The sequence below is a fragment of the Arvicola amphibius genome, chromosome 9 (genome assembly GCF_903992535.2).
Source record: "Arvicola amphibius chromosome 9, mArvAmp1.2, whole genome shotgun sequence".
Taxonomy (NCBI): Eukaryota; Metazoa; Chordata; class Mammalia; order Rodentia; family Cricetidae; genus Arvicola; species Arvicola amphibius.
In genome coordinates, this window is record NC_052055.2 from 116149936 (window position 1) to 116168114 (window position 18179).

An 18179-nucleotide genomic window follows, 5' to 3' on the forward strand; every position below is an offset into this window, starting at 1 on the left:
TAGACCCTGTATCCACAGGTGGCATCAAGAGAATGGCAGCTACCTGCACACTATTCGGCTAACAGGACACCACGCTTTGAACACCCTGATGCTGACTCAGGGCAGCAGAGGAGCCAGGTCTTCAGTGTCCTCTCTGTAGGTACATCCCTGGCCTACCCTGAGTTGTGGCGTTCCCTGGGGTCTCCACGGCATACACCTAGGCAGCTCAAGGTATTCCTTAAGGTCAGGCACACTGCGGACCTGCTGCCAGTCACCCAGAGTGAACCCTGTGCCCAGCATCAGACCCACAGGGACTGGCATAGGGCCTGAGCCTGAACTGAGGCACACCTAGGAAGTGAGTGTGCGAATTGAGCACACGGCCCCCTCTAAACCAGGCCTGGGTCTTCTCTGGAGATGGAAACAAAGGCACAAGCCCTGCGTTTAGAGTAAGAACAAGTTACGCTTCAGGGACTGCGTGAACATAAGCAGCACAAATGACAGAACATGTATGTCCCTGGTACCACAAGGACAAGGGCAATAAGGGACAGGAGCGTGTTGACCCCTGGCTCTCAAGCGGGACTATACACCTCTCTCCCTGCCCTGTCCAACACTGAATGGAACTCCAGAGTAACACAGGCTTTCACGTCGCAGAAAGCGATGGCCAAAACTGATCCCATCGCTGCTTGAGGCGGGCCCTCAACCTGGCTTCCTCACTTCCTCACTGTACTCAGGAGGGCTGGACAGCAATGGAGACACTCTGTCACCGTGTTTCACGGCAGCTGGCCTCTGCTGCCCACTTCTAGAGTCACTGGGCCTGACTGCTATCCAGACCCGTGGACCACGCCTCTAAGATAACCAGAGTCTTTCTATGCTTCTCCCTCCAGGCCACCCCACATGAGCTCCTTCCCTCATGCTCTCTGGGTGACCCGCAGTCTTGGTCTGACCAGCTGAGCCACTATGCTAGGCCTGAAGAAGCAGAGCAGAATCTAATATCAGCCCCCTAGGTGAGCAGTAACCTCTGGTGCTGCACGCTGTTCCAGCAAGTCTCTTCTCGAAAGTGACTTCAGTTCCTAAGACTAGAATGTGACTCCATCAGACCCAAACCTGGTCTGGAGAAAACCATCTCTACAGACAGAGCAAGCCAACAGCAGACAGGTGTCCTTCGCTAAGGCCAGCACCCCTGACCTCAGCCCCATCCAACAGCAGGCAGGTGTCCTTCGCTAAGGCCAGCACCCCTGACCTCAGCTCCATCCAACAGCAGGCAGGTGTCCTGGGCTAAGGCCAGCACCCCTGACCTCAGCCCCATCCAACAGCAGGCAGGTGTCCTGCGCTAAGGCCAGCACCCCTGACCTCAGCCCCATCTAACTGCGAGGGATGAATCCTTCAGCAGGGGTCTGCATTACACTGTGGCAGGCTCATGGTCTTCGTGTGGACATCACTAATGACAGCCGAAGCAGCCATGTGTCCAGGTGCTCCATGGACAGAAAACATGAGGAAAGCAGCAGCCTTCTCCCGAGACTGGCACTGGCAGGAAAATAAGGAGCCTGGATGGACAGATGGGACACACCTTGGCTGTGCTGGTCTGAGAATCCAAGTGGAAGCCTCTCCTGTTCTGCTTCCTCAGGCCTCAGGTGGTGGCTGTGTGACTTGTCCTCCTTGAGTTGGAAATCGAGGGAAGAACTCAACACACCTGCTTCATGCCTGGGGTCTTCTTCCAGTCCTGCATGTAAACTTGTAGAGTTCTCCTAAAGGACCACACAGGACAGGTGAGTCAGTGAACCCCATCACCCTGTTCTGTTACTAATCTCGGGACATTTCCTGCTATATTCAGAGCAAAACATAAACCCAACCAGATTCATAAGCCACACAACTGACCCTGGTACAGACACGGCACAGTACTTCTTCCCGTCCACCAGTGTCCTGACAGGATCCCAGAACCCACAGCAGCAGTGGCTACAGCCTGAGAACAGCAAGCACAAGAGGCCATGGCAGCAAGTAGAAGCCATCCTACCCATGGGCATCCCTTCGCAGTGGTGTCTATGGTATCTAACGGGCTTCCTCTACTGTCCATCGTTGGCATCTCTCCTCCTTAGAGTTCAGTTGTCTCCCCACCCCCAGCATCCTTTATCCAGTCTCATATCTTAAGCCTAGGCCTCTCCTAAGCTCTGTACTTCTGTGATCTGACACCCAATAATGACGATGCCGATGACTAGCATTCAGAGCGCTGGCCCAAGTCTGTTCCGGGTAGCATGGAGGCCGTTCTGACAGTCATTTCACGCCCTGGTCAGAGCTCTCCTAAAGGCTACTCTCTCTTGCTCGCATCCCGGGTTTAGCCTGCCTGCCAATAAATTCAGCTCACCACTTCAGTTGTGGGGGCCAGCCATAAAAGCTAAGTCTGGGCTGGTCATCCAAAGAAAGTTCTTTACTTCCAACCATTATCACCTGGGACTCCGGCCATAGATAAATTTAAATGGAGTCTGGAGTCTCAATAGTTTACCCTGAGACAGTGCCTGGCAGGCCAAGATTATCCGACCCCCACCCAAGAGCAGGCCATTCAAAGGAAATTCCTGGCATTCCAAGAACTGTAAATAGGATCACCTGCCAGCACTTCACCAGGACACACCTAGACAAATGTCAGCCAATCAGGGGTCTTGAACCTCAGAGACCCCTCACCCCCACCTTTACTACTATAAAAACCCTATTCTAATTGAGCTCAGGGCTCTCCGGATATTTCAATATGTTGGACATGTGGAGAGACTGAGTTTGCAAACTTGATTAAAATAAAAGCTCTTTGCTTTTACACATGGGACTCGGTCTCCTTCGTTGGCTTTTGTGGGGATCCATGGATTTGGGCCTAACACAATCACTTCAGTCATCAGGTCCTATTCCTGTATCAGTGTCGCCCTGCAGGCGACCCCATGGCTCTCAGGAGAACCTGCTCTGGCCTGAGGTCTCTGCTGACTGCCTCCGGGTGCTGTGACTGTCACTTCTCTGCTTCAGACATACCATGAGCCACATGGAGGTAGGATAGGCCTCCACACTTCCTCATTCCAACTTCTATGGCATCCTCTCTGCCTCTGAACATCCCTCTCAGAGCCCGATTCTGGACTTGTTCAGATGTGGGGCAAGGATACAGTCCCTACAAAAAGGAAGAGGCAACCCAAGTGGATCTCTAGTTGCCACCAAGTCCCTAGCCCTAAGAATAGGCTCCGCCCTTGCAGGTTCAGAGCGCTCTCTTCAGCACAGAATGGATGGATCTGCATATATGGAAAATGTAGCCACTGAACCCATTTCCTCAAAACTACCTTTCAAAACAAGACTTATATTCTTACTGTTAGAGAAAGAAGGATCGTGAAGCTGCTGAGACAGATTTGGCCCTGTGACAGCAAGATGTGGGACTCGCTGGCTCACTGAGGGTAAACAAGAGATAAGCAATGCGAGTCAGAAGGGTGGAGTCACCCAGGATTGCTTGGCCCACTCCAAAGAAAGAGATGGTCGGGGCCCAACAAGCAAAAGCATGAAAACAAGCACCTCCATCCGGGCACAAAGGCGAACAGTGCTGGGAATTATTCAACTAGAGAAAAGAGCAAAGACGACAGAAGCAAAACGGGCAAAGAGAAGGAATACAGTCACAACGAATGGAATAATAGTTGAAAATCAAGTGAAAAGACACTCAGCTTCAGGACTAACCAAAGTCATGAACGCACAAGAGACAGTCAGTCACTCAGACACGGGGCATGCATTTTGGTGACGTCCACTCCCCAGCTGTGGTGAGACCAGTCAGGAAAACTGCAGAGGACTGTCGCCTGTCAACATTTTACATATACCCGCAAGCATTTTTTTTTTAATTAGACAGAGAACCCATCATTTCTAGCTCTACACCCTCCTGACACACTTTTAAGAAAATGTTATTTATAAACTTATGAAAAGCAGAAACAGAGAGGAGCATGGATCAGTGTCCACCCGCTGCTGGCAGGTGGAGATCCTGAAGTCGGGACTCTCAGAAAAGGAGAGCCAAGAACCAGGAGCAGGATGGAAGCTCGTGGTGGACATGAAGGCCTCAGACTGGGACAGGCAGACCCAGGGCAGATCCCACCAAGTGGATAGCATTCTCTCCCTGCACACACCAGGGTCCCCAGGCATAGAAGCAGAGTGGGGGGGGGGCTCCTCCTGCCCCTTTCCTCAAGTTACAAAGGTAGCAGAAGCCCCCACTGGGAAGCAAAAGAACCTTCAATGGAGGAGTCCAAAGACCTTAGGGGTGACATCAATGTCACTAGTCCCCTTAGTGCATCTCTGAGCTAGTACAAAGAGATGACTCAGATACATGGAATTCACAGTACACTTGAAGGCAAGGGGTCACAGATCACCAACCTGCACGGGGAACACCTGCCTTCAACACCAGAAACCAGACAGACAGAAAATAGATACAATGCAGGAAGCAGACATCTCTAAGCACTAAAGAGATGCCAGGGACGGCTCAGCAGGTAAAGGTACTCAGCAACCATCATGCACTGAACCCACATGGTGAAAAAGAGATCTGACCCTCACAAACAGATCTCTGACCTCCACAAACATCCACACATAAGATCAAAATGGTAATAAGTTTACCCGGAAACTGGCAAAATGAGAAAAACAAACAAAACCCTACCCAGAAAATAGAATCCAAACAGCTGTAAGATGAATGAGAAAACATAAGAATGTTGAGCTTTGTTCTGAAAGTCAATCATGAAGCTCTCAAGAGCTACAGATGACAGAAAACACAGGCCAAGGAACAGCCCAACCAGACAAAACACCCACGAGAGGAGAGCCGAGATTCAGAGGCCTCGCCTTGCATCTAGCATGAAAAAAGGGTACATGAAGGGTGTGAGGCTCTCATAGCCCAGAGGATTAATGAGAGTCACAGGATGCAGCCACACAGTGGGGTATAAGATGGGGCACAGGGGAGCTCTGTCACATTTACCAGAGCAGGGAGAAACCAGTTATTACAGACACTTAGGCAAAAGGGATTTCAAGGGCTGGAAAAAACCTGTCATAGGTTAAGTGTGACTCTCTCCCAAGTTCACATGCTATATAGAGTCCTATCTCCAGGCCTCAGGATAGGGTTGTTTAAGATGGGGGGGGGGGGTTATATCTCCAGGCCTCAGGATAGGGCTGATTAAGATGGGGGGTTTAAAGGGTGACTAAAGTAAAATACAACATCAGAGCGGCCATAATCCATGCCAACTGCATCTTTACAAGGAGACATGAGCAAGGGCCTGGAGATATAACCCGGTTTGTATTGAGCGCTTGTCTAACATACACAAGTCCTGGGTTGGATACCCAGCACCGCATAAAGCCATGGGATGGTGCGCACTTGTAATCCTAACACTTGGGAGACGAGGACAAGAAAATCAAAAGATAAAGAGATGATCAACGAGATCAGGACAGACAGATACGTGCGAGAGCACACACACACAAACACACAAAAGAATTAGGAAAAGAAAAAAAAAATAAAGAAAGAAAAAAAAAAGAAAAAAAAGAAAAAAAAAAGAATTAGGAAAAGACTTCATTTGCACATCAAGAAGCAGAGGACTAAGCTGTAGCACTTTGATCTTGAACTTTATCTGTTCTTTAAGTTCCGAGTCCGTGATTTGTCATAGCAGCCTCAAGCCAACGAACACAGCATCACAGAGAGCAACCACTCATGGCCATCACCCCGAGAGCTGGCGCTGGAGGAGGCAGAGCATGCCTGCAGCCAGGGCAGCGCTGCGCTGAAGACTGCACTGCCCAGTACGGCAGGCGCTAGGGTTGCTGGAACAGCTGGGAATAACCATCAGGTGACCTCAGTGCACAGCGGCATGCAATGCACAGCCACTGCGTGTGTTGGAGGCCACTGTGCGCGGTCTGCAGTCAGGGCAGGTTCCACCAGTCCAGGAAGCAGTTTGGATAGCGCTACTCCACAGAGGCTCAAAATAACAGAAATAAGAAACATGGCGACAGTTGAAGAACAAAGACTAATGAAGACACTTAACACATAACTAAAGACAAACAGTCCCATGGGACGGCAAGGTGGCTCAGCAGGTGGGGATGCTTGCTGCTAAGCTTGACAACCTGATTTCTATCTAGCGGACCCACATGCTGAGAGGGAGCAAAATCACACCCACACAATTGTCCTCTGACCTCCACAGACAGGCTGTGGCGCACACCCACGTACACACAAACACACTGAATAAACAGACTTTTTTAAAAACCCAATGACCTAGCTTCACCCCTGCCAGTATGTCCAGTCGAGGCTGGCAGATGTGCAGGGCAGCAGAGGAAGCCTTGGTGATAGCTGGGAAATGAGCAGCACTGCAAGCAAGCAGGACTAGGGGGAGGGACACAGCCTCAGACAGGCCAGGACGCACACGAGAGAGAGGCTAAAGGTGTTCTGAAGACAGAAAATCGAGTTTCCCTGAGTGAGGACTCAACAAAGACAGAACAGCACATTTTACGAGGCGGAAGACAGCCAACTTCTAATGTAAAGACGAATGACGCTCAACCTCCTCTCAGAGTAAAACACACAGCCTGTCACCTTAGGCTGCTCAAGCTGAAGATCAAGTGGATCAGGTTGCTCCTTTCTTTCTGGGCCAAATGTCTCCTCTGGGAATATACAGGATGAACTAGAGAGAGAAGACACGTAGAAAAGCTTTAGTGTGCTGGGCATGGTGGCACATACCCCGAATTCCAGCACTCAAGAGGCAGAGGCAGGCGAGTCTCTGAGTGCAAAGGCCAGCCTGGTCTGCACAGTGAACTCCAGGACAGCCAGGGCTACACGGTGAGACCCTTTCTCAAAACAAAAAACAACAGAACTAAGTAAAATAGCTTTGAGGGCTGACAGAGGGCTCGGTGGTTAAAAGCACTGGTTGCTCTTGCAAAAAGCCTGAGTTCAATCCTCAGCACCCACATGGTGGCTCAAAGGGGTCTGTAGCTCCAGTTCTAGGGGAGCCAACACGTTTTTCTGACTTCCAAGAGCACGTGGTACCCAACATACATGCAGGCAAAACATTCATATACATAAACAAACAAACATTTAAAAAGGTTAAATAAAGTAACAGCTTTAGTGCACCCCTTTTTTGCCCACTCTGTTCCTGGGCCCAACCACACAGAGGTAAGAATCGGCATTAAGGCCCAGATGATGCTAGGCCTATATGTTGTTTAGCCAGTACTATATAACACAGAGGAGTGGGACTGGATCACAGGGCCACAGGCTGGCTCTCCTGGGCTTGACATGGTGGTACACACCTTTAATTCCAATATTAGGGAAGCAGAGGCAGGTGGACTCTGAGTTCCAGGCTAGCTAAGGCAACAAAAATAAAAACAACAAAAAAGCCCAGCTTTATTGTACTCCATTAGTATGAGATCACAAACGGAAGAAGGGCAAACAGCCCACATCTCAGAAGGCTACTCAATGGGAACAATATCTCCATTACCTGATCTCCCCACACTCCAGAGAATCCTCCCTGGTCTCCTGCAGCCGTTGCTGGAACAAGGTCAGGTCTTCTTGGTATGTCTTCTCAGCATCCCTCAACTTCTTCTCAAAATAGACCCGCAGGTGCTCCAGCTCCAACTCGTGCTGGGCTCTCTCCTGCTGCTGCTGCTTAGCGAAGTCTGCACGCAGGTGCTCCAGCTCCTCCAGGTGAGCGTCTCGGGCCAGCGGCAGCTCCCATGACCCTTCGGCAGGAGGAATCAAATAATCACACGGGAAAGCAAGGTCCCTGAGCAGACTCTGAGAAGGGCCTACCCCTCCTGACTGTGAGTAGGTAAGAGCCTCCTGCCTCGGGGTCACTCAGCATCTCAGCAACCCCTTAGAAAGCTGAGCACCTGGGAGTTAGGGCGACTGGTTGTGACAAGAAGCTTGGTCCTGGCAACAGAGAACTGTATCCTGTCATCATCTCAGTGACTCTAGAAACAGGTTTGGAACAAGGCGCAGCTGCTGACCCCTGGACGTGAGGTGAGGGAATTCCTGAACAGAGAACACAGACACAGCAACCCAAACTTTCTTTGAGCTTATATCTGAGGCTATCAAAGTGATCGTTTTCTGCACAGCAACACAGAACACATGTAAGCTTGCAACCCAGCGAATGCTACTGACTAGTGTTGTGGAATATTACTTTAACTATATAAAGGTGTGTTACATTTGTTTATGTTGCATTTGCTAAACTATATAAAGGTATGTTGCTTTTGTTTATGCTGCACGTTTAACTATGTAAAGATGTGTTGTTGTTTCACCTTGATTGCCTGAGATACCTGATTGGTCTAATAAAGAGTTGACTGTCCAATAGCTGGGCAGTAACGGGATAGGTGGGGCTGGCAGGCAGAGAAAATAAGTAGGAGGAATCTAGGCTTGGGAGAAGAAAACAGGGGAGAAAGAGATCCCTAAAGGCCAGTGAAGCAGCCACCAGCCAGCAGACACGGAGTAGAAATTACAAAAAGAGAGGTAGAAAGCCTGGAGGCTAAACAGAGATGAAGAGAAACAGGTTAAGTTAAAAAAGCTAGCAAGAAACAAGAATAAGGCTGAGCATTCATAAATAATAATTCTCCACGTCATGATTTGGGAGCTGGTTGGTGGCCCGAAAGAAAGTCTGCTACAACCTATGGCAACCACTAACAATGTAGATTGACTAGATTGACTAGTTACATCCCCAAAGGTTTTATATCAAAGTTCCCTGAAGATGAAGTTCCATGGAGGACCACACTAGTCCTAGTCAGCCTATCTCTTCTCTAGAAGGACCCTGCTATTACATCCATCACCCCTGTACACCAGAAGAACCTGTACCATCGGAGGCACAGTCATGTGATCACCACTCAGCTGATACACTGAGGGACAAAAAGGAAAAAAATGAAACCTCTCTAATGTACAAATTTCCTTTCCTTTTTTAAAGATTTATTTTTATTTTATGTCTATGAGGGTATGTCTGCCCATATGTACGGGCAAGCAGTGCCCATAAAGGCCAGAAGAGGACATCAGATTCCCCAGAACTGGAGTTATACAGGGTTGTGAACCTGCCATAAAGGTGCTGGGTACCAAGTGCGTATCCTCTGCAAGAGCAGCAGATACATTCTGATGTCAAAATTTTTCATTTGTATACAAAACATGTATCATTTTCAAGATGCACAAGCCACGCTTTTAATCCCAGCACACGGGAGGCAGAGACAGGTGGATCTCCATGAGTTCGAGACCAGCCTGGTCTACAAGGACAAGCTCCAAACTTACAGAGAAACCCTGTCTCAAAAAAACAAAGTAAGATGTACAAACAAGTTCACAAGTTTGCATTACATTTTTCCTCTCTCTCCCCCTCCCTCCTTTCCCCCCCCCCGTGTTCCTCTCTCCCTTTCCAAATTCTTCTCTCTCCTCCCCCCCCCCAAATATGGTTCAAACAAAAATCAATTTCAGGGCTGGGATTTGATTAGTGAGTGATACAGCCCTTGCTAAGAATGTACAAGGCCTTAGGTTCTAATGCGCCACTTCAAAATGAATGAATGAATAGATAAATAAGAATAAATGAAAATCTTCACAGATTAGCTTTTAAGGACACCCCACAAAATTCCTCACCATTCAGTTCCTCTCTGTTGGTTTTCATAGACTCAAGCTGGGACCACAGGTGTCTGATTTCTTCTTGAGACTGAGCCTTTAGGTCTTCATAGGATGCCTGAAGAGTCTCTAACTGTGAAGAAGAAAAATGTCCCATGAGAACCAAAGGAGACGGACAGGCAGCACGTGTGTGGCTCTGTGTTACTGTTCCTGTCTCTGAAACTACTGAAAACTTAGAGTTTCACATCTCATCTCACAAGAAAGCATGAGATACATAGAGAATAAGAGCTCAGATCCCGAGCCTACAGCTCAAACAGCAGCAAAAGCAACAACTGAAGCACAGCAGTGTGAACAATTTCAACCAAACAAGGCCAAGGTTAAAGAGCAGCAGCAGTGCACACACTGCTGTCCCAGCTACTAAAGAATCTGAGGCAGAAAGACTGCTTGAGCCCAGCACTTCAGGGCCAGCCTGGCCAACAAAGCAACACTGTTTCAAAAATAAAAATTAAAGAAGTTTGCTCACAAAGCAGCTTTAACCCGGGCCATGCCCTGGGAACAACATGCCTCCCTGCCTACTGACCTGGACTAGGGTTGTGTGTTTCTATATCACATACCCCATGTGTGCTGACTTAAAGCCTCCACTTAGAGCCGACAGGGTCACTTTGAAACTACTCGTGGAACTCCAAAGCAAGCATTCCAATGAGTTCCACTCCATGTTTATCTAGGGGAGTCTAAGAAAACAGCATGAACCACAATACCTACCATACACGAAATAAGGAGGCTCCCCCATTTCACATTTATGAAGTAGGTTCCCTCCAACCTTTTGATTGCAAAGAATTCACACACCTACACAGCACAAGTAATTCCTAATTGTGGAATTAATCTTCAGGTGTCGGAAACAAAAAAAGATGTCACCAGGACCAAGGCCAAAGTGAAGCCCTGGTTCAGGCTGATATGCACCTCTTTGTTTCCACACAAAGGCCTCCAGGAGCCCGAGTGGCCACTTCTAGCAGCCTCACCAGCAGAAGGATCTACCAATTCACCAATGAAAGAAGAAAATAACTAATGATTGAGACTACTGTTGACACCATAGACTCCAGACAACGGGATCGGACCAGAGAGCCTCCTTCCTGGGACCTGGCTTTCATAGTTCCTGAAGGTGCCACACAAGCTCCCAAAGTGGGGAAGCGACCAGCAACCTGAAACAGCTGTGACACCTATGAACCTCAAACAACGACCAGCCCTGCAAGGAGCTCCTGAGGTGCAATAGCGGCACCCACAATTCAGTGGTAACCAACAGCTCTCCAGCCGAATGTCAGACCCTCTCAACAGGAGGGAAATCCTACCTGGGACTAGAAACCTAGCCAACTACCTGGGGCTGGTGAGGACATGGATTTTAGAGAAAAACCTACTACCATCACTTGACAAGGCCAGCATAATTCCTAACTGTATTCTAGGAAAAAGGCTTGAATACATAAGCACAAGAAATGGTTTTGGTTACCCTGTTTTTAGAAACTTTTTGCTTATTGACGTATAGTCAGAGAGTGTGGCTTTATGTTTCTAGTATTCAGAATATTTACATCAGGAACCTGTGTAGAGAATAATATATTTCTGAATTCAAGATTGAACACTATTTCATGGGCCTGGCAGATTCTATGCCTTATGTACCTTATGTCTCAACAGATTCAGGACTTAGGTTCAGTAGACATCAAAATATGGAGTGGTTCAACTCCAAACCTTTCTAAAACTTCTCTAATAAACCAAAGAATCAGGGTAGAAAACTGGCTTAGTATATAAAAGATCAGCTATTCAAGCCCGGGTCCAGATCCACAGCATCCATATAAAAAGCTGGGCGGACTGTCGGCCTCAGCACCATGTTCCTCAAAACTCCTGCTGCATGAGAGCGAACAGGAGCATGGAGCAAACACGCAGGCTGAAGCACAAGAGAAGATGAGGCAGAGGTCCAAGTAAACCATGGCACTGTGCACCCACGAAGGCTGAAGGAGCAGAAGTAAGGGATGCTGAGGGCCGGGATGCTGGTACGAGATGTTGAACTGTGTGCTACTGTTGGTATGAGTCTCAATGAACCTGGAACACCACCATCTGCTCACAGAGACCACCTGAGAGACTTGACTGCTTTCACTGCAGCCAAAATGTCCCCAGCCCCTCTGGACTTCTGCCGGGACCTGTGGTGTTCTGGACCAACTCTGTTCTCACTTGTGGCTGAGAGTAACTCATGTACAATAACTCATCTTTCTCACTGTCTCAGCTGAAGAACAACAACAGGCTAGATGTAACACCAGTACTGTAACACCACTACACCAGCGCTGGGGTAACAAAGACAGGAGGAGTCTAAGTTTGCCAGCCGGGCAGTCTAGCCAATCAGTGAGCTCAAGGGCCAGTGAGAGATCCTGTCTCAGAAGACGGAGTGCAATAGAGGGGATGCCTGACATCAACCTCCGTGTGCACGTGTGCATAGCCACACACACCCATGCCTGCACCTAAATGCCCAAACACGCATACCCCATCCCCACATCAATCAAACAAACAAAAAGATGTTATGTTTTTGCCTACCTCCAACTCTTTCTCTTTCTCCTTCTCTCTGAACTTCACCTCTAAATCCTGTAAATACTGGCAGTGCTCCGCCTGCAGGTCTGCCTGTAATTTCTCGACAGCTGCCTGGTGCTGGGTCTCCAGGTTCTTCAGGGAAACTAAAAAGCAGCACAGAGGTCACCCAGCTTATGACGAGATGGTGCTCGCTTCTTCAGCACCACTTCTGAACGGCATTTCATATCAAAGCCACAATTCCCATGCAGAGCACTGTGCCCACCACATTCCACCCTGGGCACCCGGGGATGTCTGGACAGGGGTATACACCAATGGCAAAAACAGAGAGGCAACGCTGAGCAGGCTCCACCTGGACACCACCGCAGGAGCCAGCTTGTTCCTCCCGTGGAGGGAAGGGAGATGAACACAGGCACAGACAAGAAACACCGTCTCAACTCACAAGAATCACTACACTACATAGCATCTGGAGTAGCAAGAGTGAGCGGCCACCATATAGTGCTTCAGTAATAGTTTAGTAATTGAATATGTAAGAGGAATCTATGAAACAGAGGCTGGGCAGCTGGGCAGCTGGCCAACAGCCACAGCACCTCCTGGGCACTCATGACCTCGTATGTCCTCAGCAGCGTGCACTGGAAAGCAAAAGTGGGAAAGGCAATTCCACCTGCAATGGGGTTCACTCTAGCCTCATTGCAGACCCTCAGTGCCCCCAGACATGCTCACTTTAATCAGGGGCTCACCTTCAGCCTCGTGCTTGGCTTGAAAAATCTTCTCCAACTCAGCCCTCTGTTCCGCTAATTCTTTCTGAAACTGGTTTTGCAAGCCCTCCATTTCCGACTGGTGTTTTGCAGACAATTCTTTGCGGAGATTTTCCAAACACAACTCTCTTTCAGATTCCAAGTCTTGCTTCAGAGTCTAATTTAAAAGCAACCATAGATTGTGGCACAACACAACCAACCTCTGCATGTTAGGTGTCTCACAGACTCACTCTCAAAGGCTCTCGGAACCATCGTTGCACACGGGGCCAATGGCAAACTGGCTAGCACCTAGGGGCATCCACTACATTCACACCGCTGGCTACGTTCACCTCTCCCCACCAGACTAAGCTCACCAAGACAGAAAGGGTCCAGAACACTATGTAAAAGGGCAGCTGGGAAGCCTCACACTTCAGGAATCAGCACAAACGGCAAAACAAGTCTGCTAAGGCACAGATAACAGAACTGACTTTCTACCAGCACATTCCAATTCCCTCGGACTGATGCTGTGTGCATCAAGGCAGGGGGCAGATCAGCGGAATGGGAAAGTAATGTAGTGCACACACAGACTGTACTTCCAATCCTCTACACACCTCTATCATCTGGACGTTCTTCTCCATTTCTGAACGCAACTTCTCCTTCAGTTCAGCTGCAAGACAAACGGGACAACCTTCTTCATAATCTCATTACCCAGGAGACATGGGGCTCTAGTATCCACTATCCACAAGTGGGAGTTGCCATTGTACACTGGACAAGACTCCAGACGATAGTTACTTTAAGTAAAAAATGTATTCACATCAAAATAAAGAATATTGAAATTCCCAGCCACCCAGGCTCTCCTAAGAGTACAGCTGGAGATCAGCTGCAGGGGTACCATCACTGACACCCCCAAAGACATGCAAACCTCTGGACAAGAGAAATGCGGGTATTTTGGTTCATGTGCCCACTGTGTTAGGGTCAAGGTAAAGTATTGAATATTAAGACATAAGAAACTGTCCTATGGTCCCACAGCTGCCAACTCAAGCAGACAGGTTCCAGCAGTGTCTCGGGAGCTGATGAGCCTTCCAGGGAGAGCCTGCTGTAAAGGTCAGGGAAGGACAAGACTGAAGAAACTGAGCAGCGGCAGGAAGCATGGGGCAGGACAAGGTGGCAGTAGACAAGTCTAAAGGTGACTGAAGGCTGGGATTCATCATTCAAGAGCAAGGTGCTGGGCTGGAGAGATGGCTCGAAGGTTAAGAGCACTGACTGTTCTTCCAGAGGTCCTGAGTTCAATTCCCAGCAAACACATGGTGGCTCACTCACAGCCATCTGTAATGAGATCTGGTGCCCTCTTCTGGCATGTAAGCATACATGGAAGGAATGTTGTATACATAATAAAAATAAAATAAATCCTTAAATAATCAAGAGCAAGGTGCTATACACCCCAGAATGCCACTAAGTCCTTTCCTTTCCTTTTTCCTTTCCTTTCCTTTCCTAGGAATGGCAGGCCTAACCAGGGGGGCCACAGGGAAGAGGGGTCTCAGCAACCAGAATGAAAAGCATAAAAGGCTAAAAAGATCTTATATTGATAAAGAGAAGAAAACACGAACATGCATTTATTTTGTTTTAAAGTGCCTAAAGAAACATAGAAGACTAGGTGGTATCCCAGCAGAGGCAGGAGGATCTCTGTGAGTTTAAGGCCAGCCTGGTCTACAACCGCCAGTTCAGGGACGGACACCAAAGCTACTCTGAGAAATCCTGTCTCAAAAGAAAACAAAAACATAGAAGACATCAGAAAAACAGGTCTTCACACTGCGGGGAGAGTCAAGCAAGGGAGGAGGCTTTCTCCAGCAGAGCTGCTGCTATTTGTCACAAGGAAGCTGGAGAGGCAAGCCCAAAAGTAAACTCACCCAGGAGGCAGTAACCCTTCTTTCCAAATAACAGATGCTCTCAACTGCTATGGGGATATCTACAGAACTTCATAGAGACACCACAGGATACCAAACTGTAATACTTAAACACGCAGACTATGTGACGTGGGATTATCTCAATAAAGCTGATATTTATTTTTTAAAAAATGTGGGGCTGGGGCTGGAGAGATGGCTCAGCGGTTAAGAGCACTGACTGCTCTTCCAGAGGACCCGGGTTCAATTCCCAGCACCCACATGGCAGCTCACAACTGTCTGAAAATGCAGTTCCATGAGATCTGACACCTTCACACCAATGAACATAAAGTTAAATAAATCATTAAAAAAAAAAAATTAAAAAAAAAAAAATGTGGGGCTGAAGAGATAGCTGAACAGTTAAAACCACTGGCTGCTCTTCCAGAGGACCTGGGTTCAACTCCCAGGGCACACATGGTGGCCACATGGTGGCCCAGAACCACCTGTAACTCCAGTTCTGGAGGAGATGCCCTCTACTGACCTCCACAGGCACCAGGCATACATGCGGCTCACAGGTTATGCAGGCAAAACCCCCATACACACAAAATCCAATCAACTATTTAAAGGGAAAAGTCCACTGTGGGCTGGCCTACGGGCAGCAGGCAGCAGACTAAGAATGCATTTGACCAGCATGCAGACCTGCAGCATTACCATACCTAAGATGAACAGCCAAGCAGTGCCCAGCTAGCAACACAGACCCAGTCAAGTGTCCTTGTGCCTGAAGGGGGCCTGGGTCCGAATACTATAAAGGACTGGCCAACACAGAGGAACCTGGACAGCTTACCTCCCTCCCGAGAGAAAAAAAACGGGAGCAGGAACTTAAGATTTACTCGGAAAAAATTAGCCCGCTGCTTAGAGAGAGAGAGAGACAGAGACAGAGACAGAGACAGAGAGAGAGTGTGTGTGTGTGTGTGTGTTGGGGGGATCTGAAATTATGACCAAAAAAATATTAAGACAGTGGGGACCCGGGGTCACGCCCTCCATCTGCTCGGTACCTGTCTCTTGCCCACAGCGCAGCATCACCGCTTCCTTCTCACGGGCGTGCTGCTCTCGCATCAGCTCCAGCTCACACTGCTGCCTGCTCTGCAGCAGCGCCAGCTCCTGTGCCCGCCGGCCATTGAGCATCTCCCGCAGCTCCGTCAACGCTGTCTCCTTCTCCTTCTGCAGGTTGGCTTGTGTCAGCTCTAGCTGTGCCGTATGCATGTTGTTCAGGCTCAGGCGCAGAGCTTCAAGCTCTAGGCTGTGGGCTGTCTGCAGGCAGAGAAGAGATCCAGGTCAGAAACTGGGGTGGTAAGGGCAACACCCAGCAGAAATTGGAAAAAAGAGAAAAGAGGAAGACAAAGAAGAAAAGGGACATGTAACACAAGAAGGACACCGTCCCCTCTCCATGCTGGCGTGTGTCTCCATGCTAAAACGCTATGACTGACAGCGCATAATGGACATTCATCTCACAAGTCACAGTTGTGCCAGACTCCCAGCCCCAGGTGTCCACATGTGACCCTCCATTTGCTTGGGGAATGAACTCACAGAGACAGTGTGGAAATAGCCAAAGAGGAGAGAGCACGCCGCAGCCCTCACCTGTCTACAATGGAATGAGTCTCTCCCACCTGCAATGATCCCCGGAAACCAGGACCCACTGTGCCCTGGTAAGAATGGCAGAACACAGGCTATGACCCTGTGAAGGCTAAGAGCCATAGGTGGGCCAAGCAGATCACCTGGGGTGGCTGTGGCTGCAGCTGTAGCTGCTGCTGCTGCTGTTGTGGCTGCTGTGCCTGCAGACCAGTCTCATCCAGTTCACAGTCTTGTTCCTAGAGAAGCAAAGCAAAGAATGTAGCCTAGAGAATTCACATGTGAAAAGAGTGTCGAAGAAAGGCCGGAGTTTACCAGCCTGAGTGGCACACTCATTTACTATCTGCACAGGAGTTTCGAGGAGAGTTCCACTGAGGAGCAGTCTGGACGTCCAGGACGGGAGGGAGTCATGGTGTGGGCTCCCTACAACTCACAGACCTAAGCGGCCAGAGGGCAGCTCCTTCCGCCACACACCATTTCTGCTATATGTCCTCCCTTTCCCCTAACCCTACCTTCAGGAAGGTAGTAGAGAGAGGGCACGTGTTGCATCCAAAAGTAGGCAAAGGAATGTCACACGCAGGGAACTCACAGAACCACATCACACACGTGCAAACTGCTGTCACCCGTAAAGGTCCCTTAGCGCCAAACTGACACCTATCTTTGAACAACTGTCCAAAGCTCTTCAAAATCATATTAGAGACGAGTCACTAGGCTGGGTAAGTCATTGCTGGGTAAAGCCATTGCCACACAAGCCAAGCAACTTACGATCAATTCTCAAAACTCACATGAAGTTGGAAGCAGAGGACCCTACTCTACAAAGTCTTCCTCGTGCACACTGTGGCATGAGTGCCCAGACACACACAATAATAAATAAAACAAACTTTAAAGATAAGTCATTTATTTACACAAAACCTGTTTGCTCCCCTATTAGGAACTAAAATGTCTCTTTCCCCATTTTTGAAAGGCAAAGAACAGAAGGCCACTTTTAGTAAATTACTACAGCAATAACTAGAAGATAGGCAACACATTAACATAATGATTAGTAAATCTACCTGAGCTGCAAATGCCCCTCTGGTCCCCTCCAGGGTGCGGCTACATGACTTGCTTTCAAAACCAGCCCCTTCTTGGGGGAGCTCGCTGTTCGGAGTGGCTACCGAACCCTCCTCCTGGACAGGCGCATTGACAGCCGAACCCTTCCTCTTCGCCGTCTTTTTCTTCGAATTCGGACCGTCACCTTTTGCTTTTCTCTGTCGGAAGCTAGCAAGCTGCGAAAAAATTTAGAGAAGTAGTAGAAACAGAGGTAAAGAAGAAAAAAGTAACAAAACCACAGAGTCAACACGCTTGTGGGGAGCATGAGGTTTGAGCTAGCTCAGGCCACTCAGCCACACGAGGCCAAGAGACCACTTTTCCACCAAACACTGCCTTCATTGACATCTATGACCTTGGCATTAAGCTCAAAAATTATACCGAGTCTACTAATGACTATTAATTATGCCTAGATGCAGACAAAAGAAAATATGGCTGGTTAGAAGAATAGCTATTCTTGGCCGGGCGGTGGTGGCGCACGCCTTTAATCCCAGCACTTGGGAGGCAGAGGCAGGCGGATCTCTGTGAGTTCGAGACCAGCCTGGTCAACAAGAGCTAGTTCCAGGACAGGCTCCAAAGCTACAGAGAAACCCTGTCTTGAAAAAAAAAAAAAAAAAAAAAGAAGAAGAAGAATAGCTATTCTACTACTTGGCAGTTTCAGAAAATTAAAAATTTATCTATGTAACACACTGAGAGCTTAATTAAGGCACATGTAAGCCTTAAAACTATTATATAAAGCTAGATTCTTCC

The 18179-nt window shown here is 48.5% G+C and overlaps 1 protein-coding gene across 5 annotated transcripts in view; it reads right to left on the reverse strand.

Annotated features, from left to right (window-relative positions):
* Pcnt (pericentrin) overlaps positions 1–18179 on the reverse strand; it is an 86944-nt gene that overhangs the window by 67025 nt on the left and 1740 nt on the right. For all 5 annotated transcript variants that reach the window (XM_038341779.1, XM_038341776.1, XM_038341777.1 and 2 more), the window contains exons 2-11: positions 17396–17608; positions 16490–16582; positions 15770–16025; positions 13446–13501; positions 12838–13012; positions 12107–12243; positions 9554–9665; positions 7431–7671; positions 6533–6620; positions 1547–1724 (exon numbers count right to left, since the gene is read on the reverse strand). In XM_038341779.1, the coding sequence (XP_038197707.1) occupies positions 1547–1724; positions 6533–6620; positions 7431–7671; positions 9554–9665; positions 12107–12243; positions 12838–13012; positions 13446–13501; positions 15770–16025; positions 16490–16582; positions 17396–17608 (1549 nt within the window). The remainder of the gene's footprint in view (positions 1–1546; positions 1725–6532; positions 6621–7430; positions 7672–9553; positions 9666–12106; positions 12244–12837; positions 13013–13445; positions 13502–15769; positions 16026–16489; positions 16583–17395; positions 17609–18179) is intronic.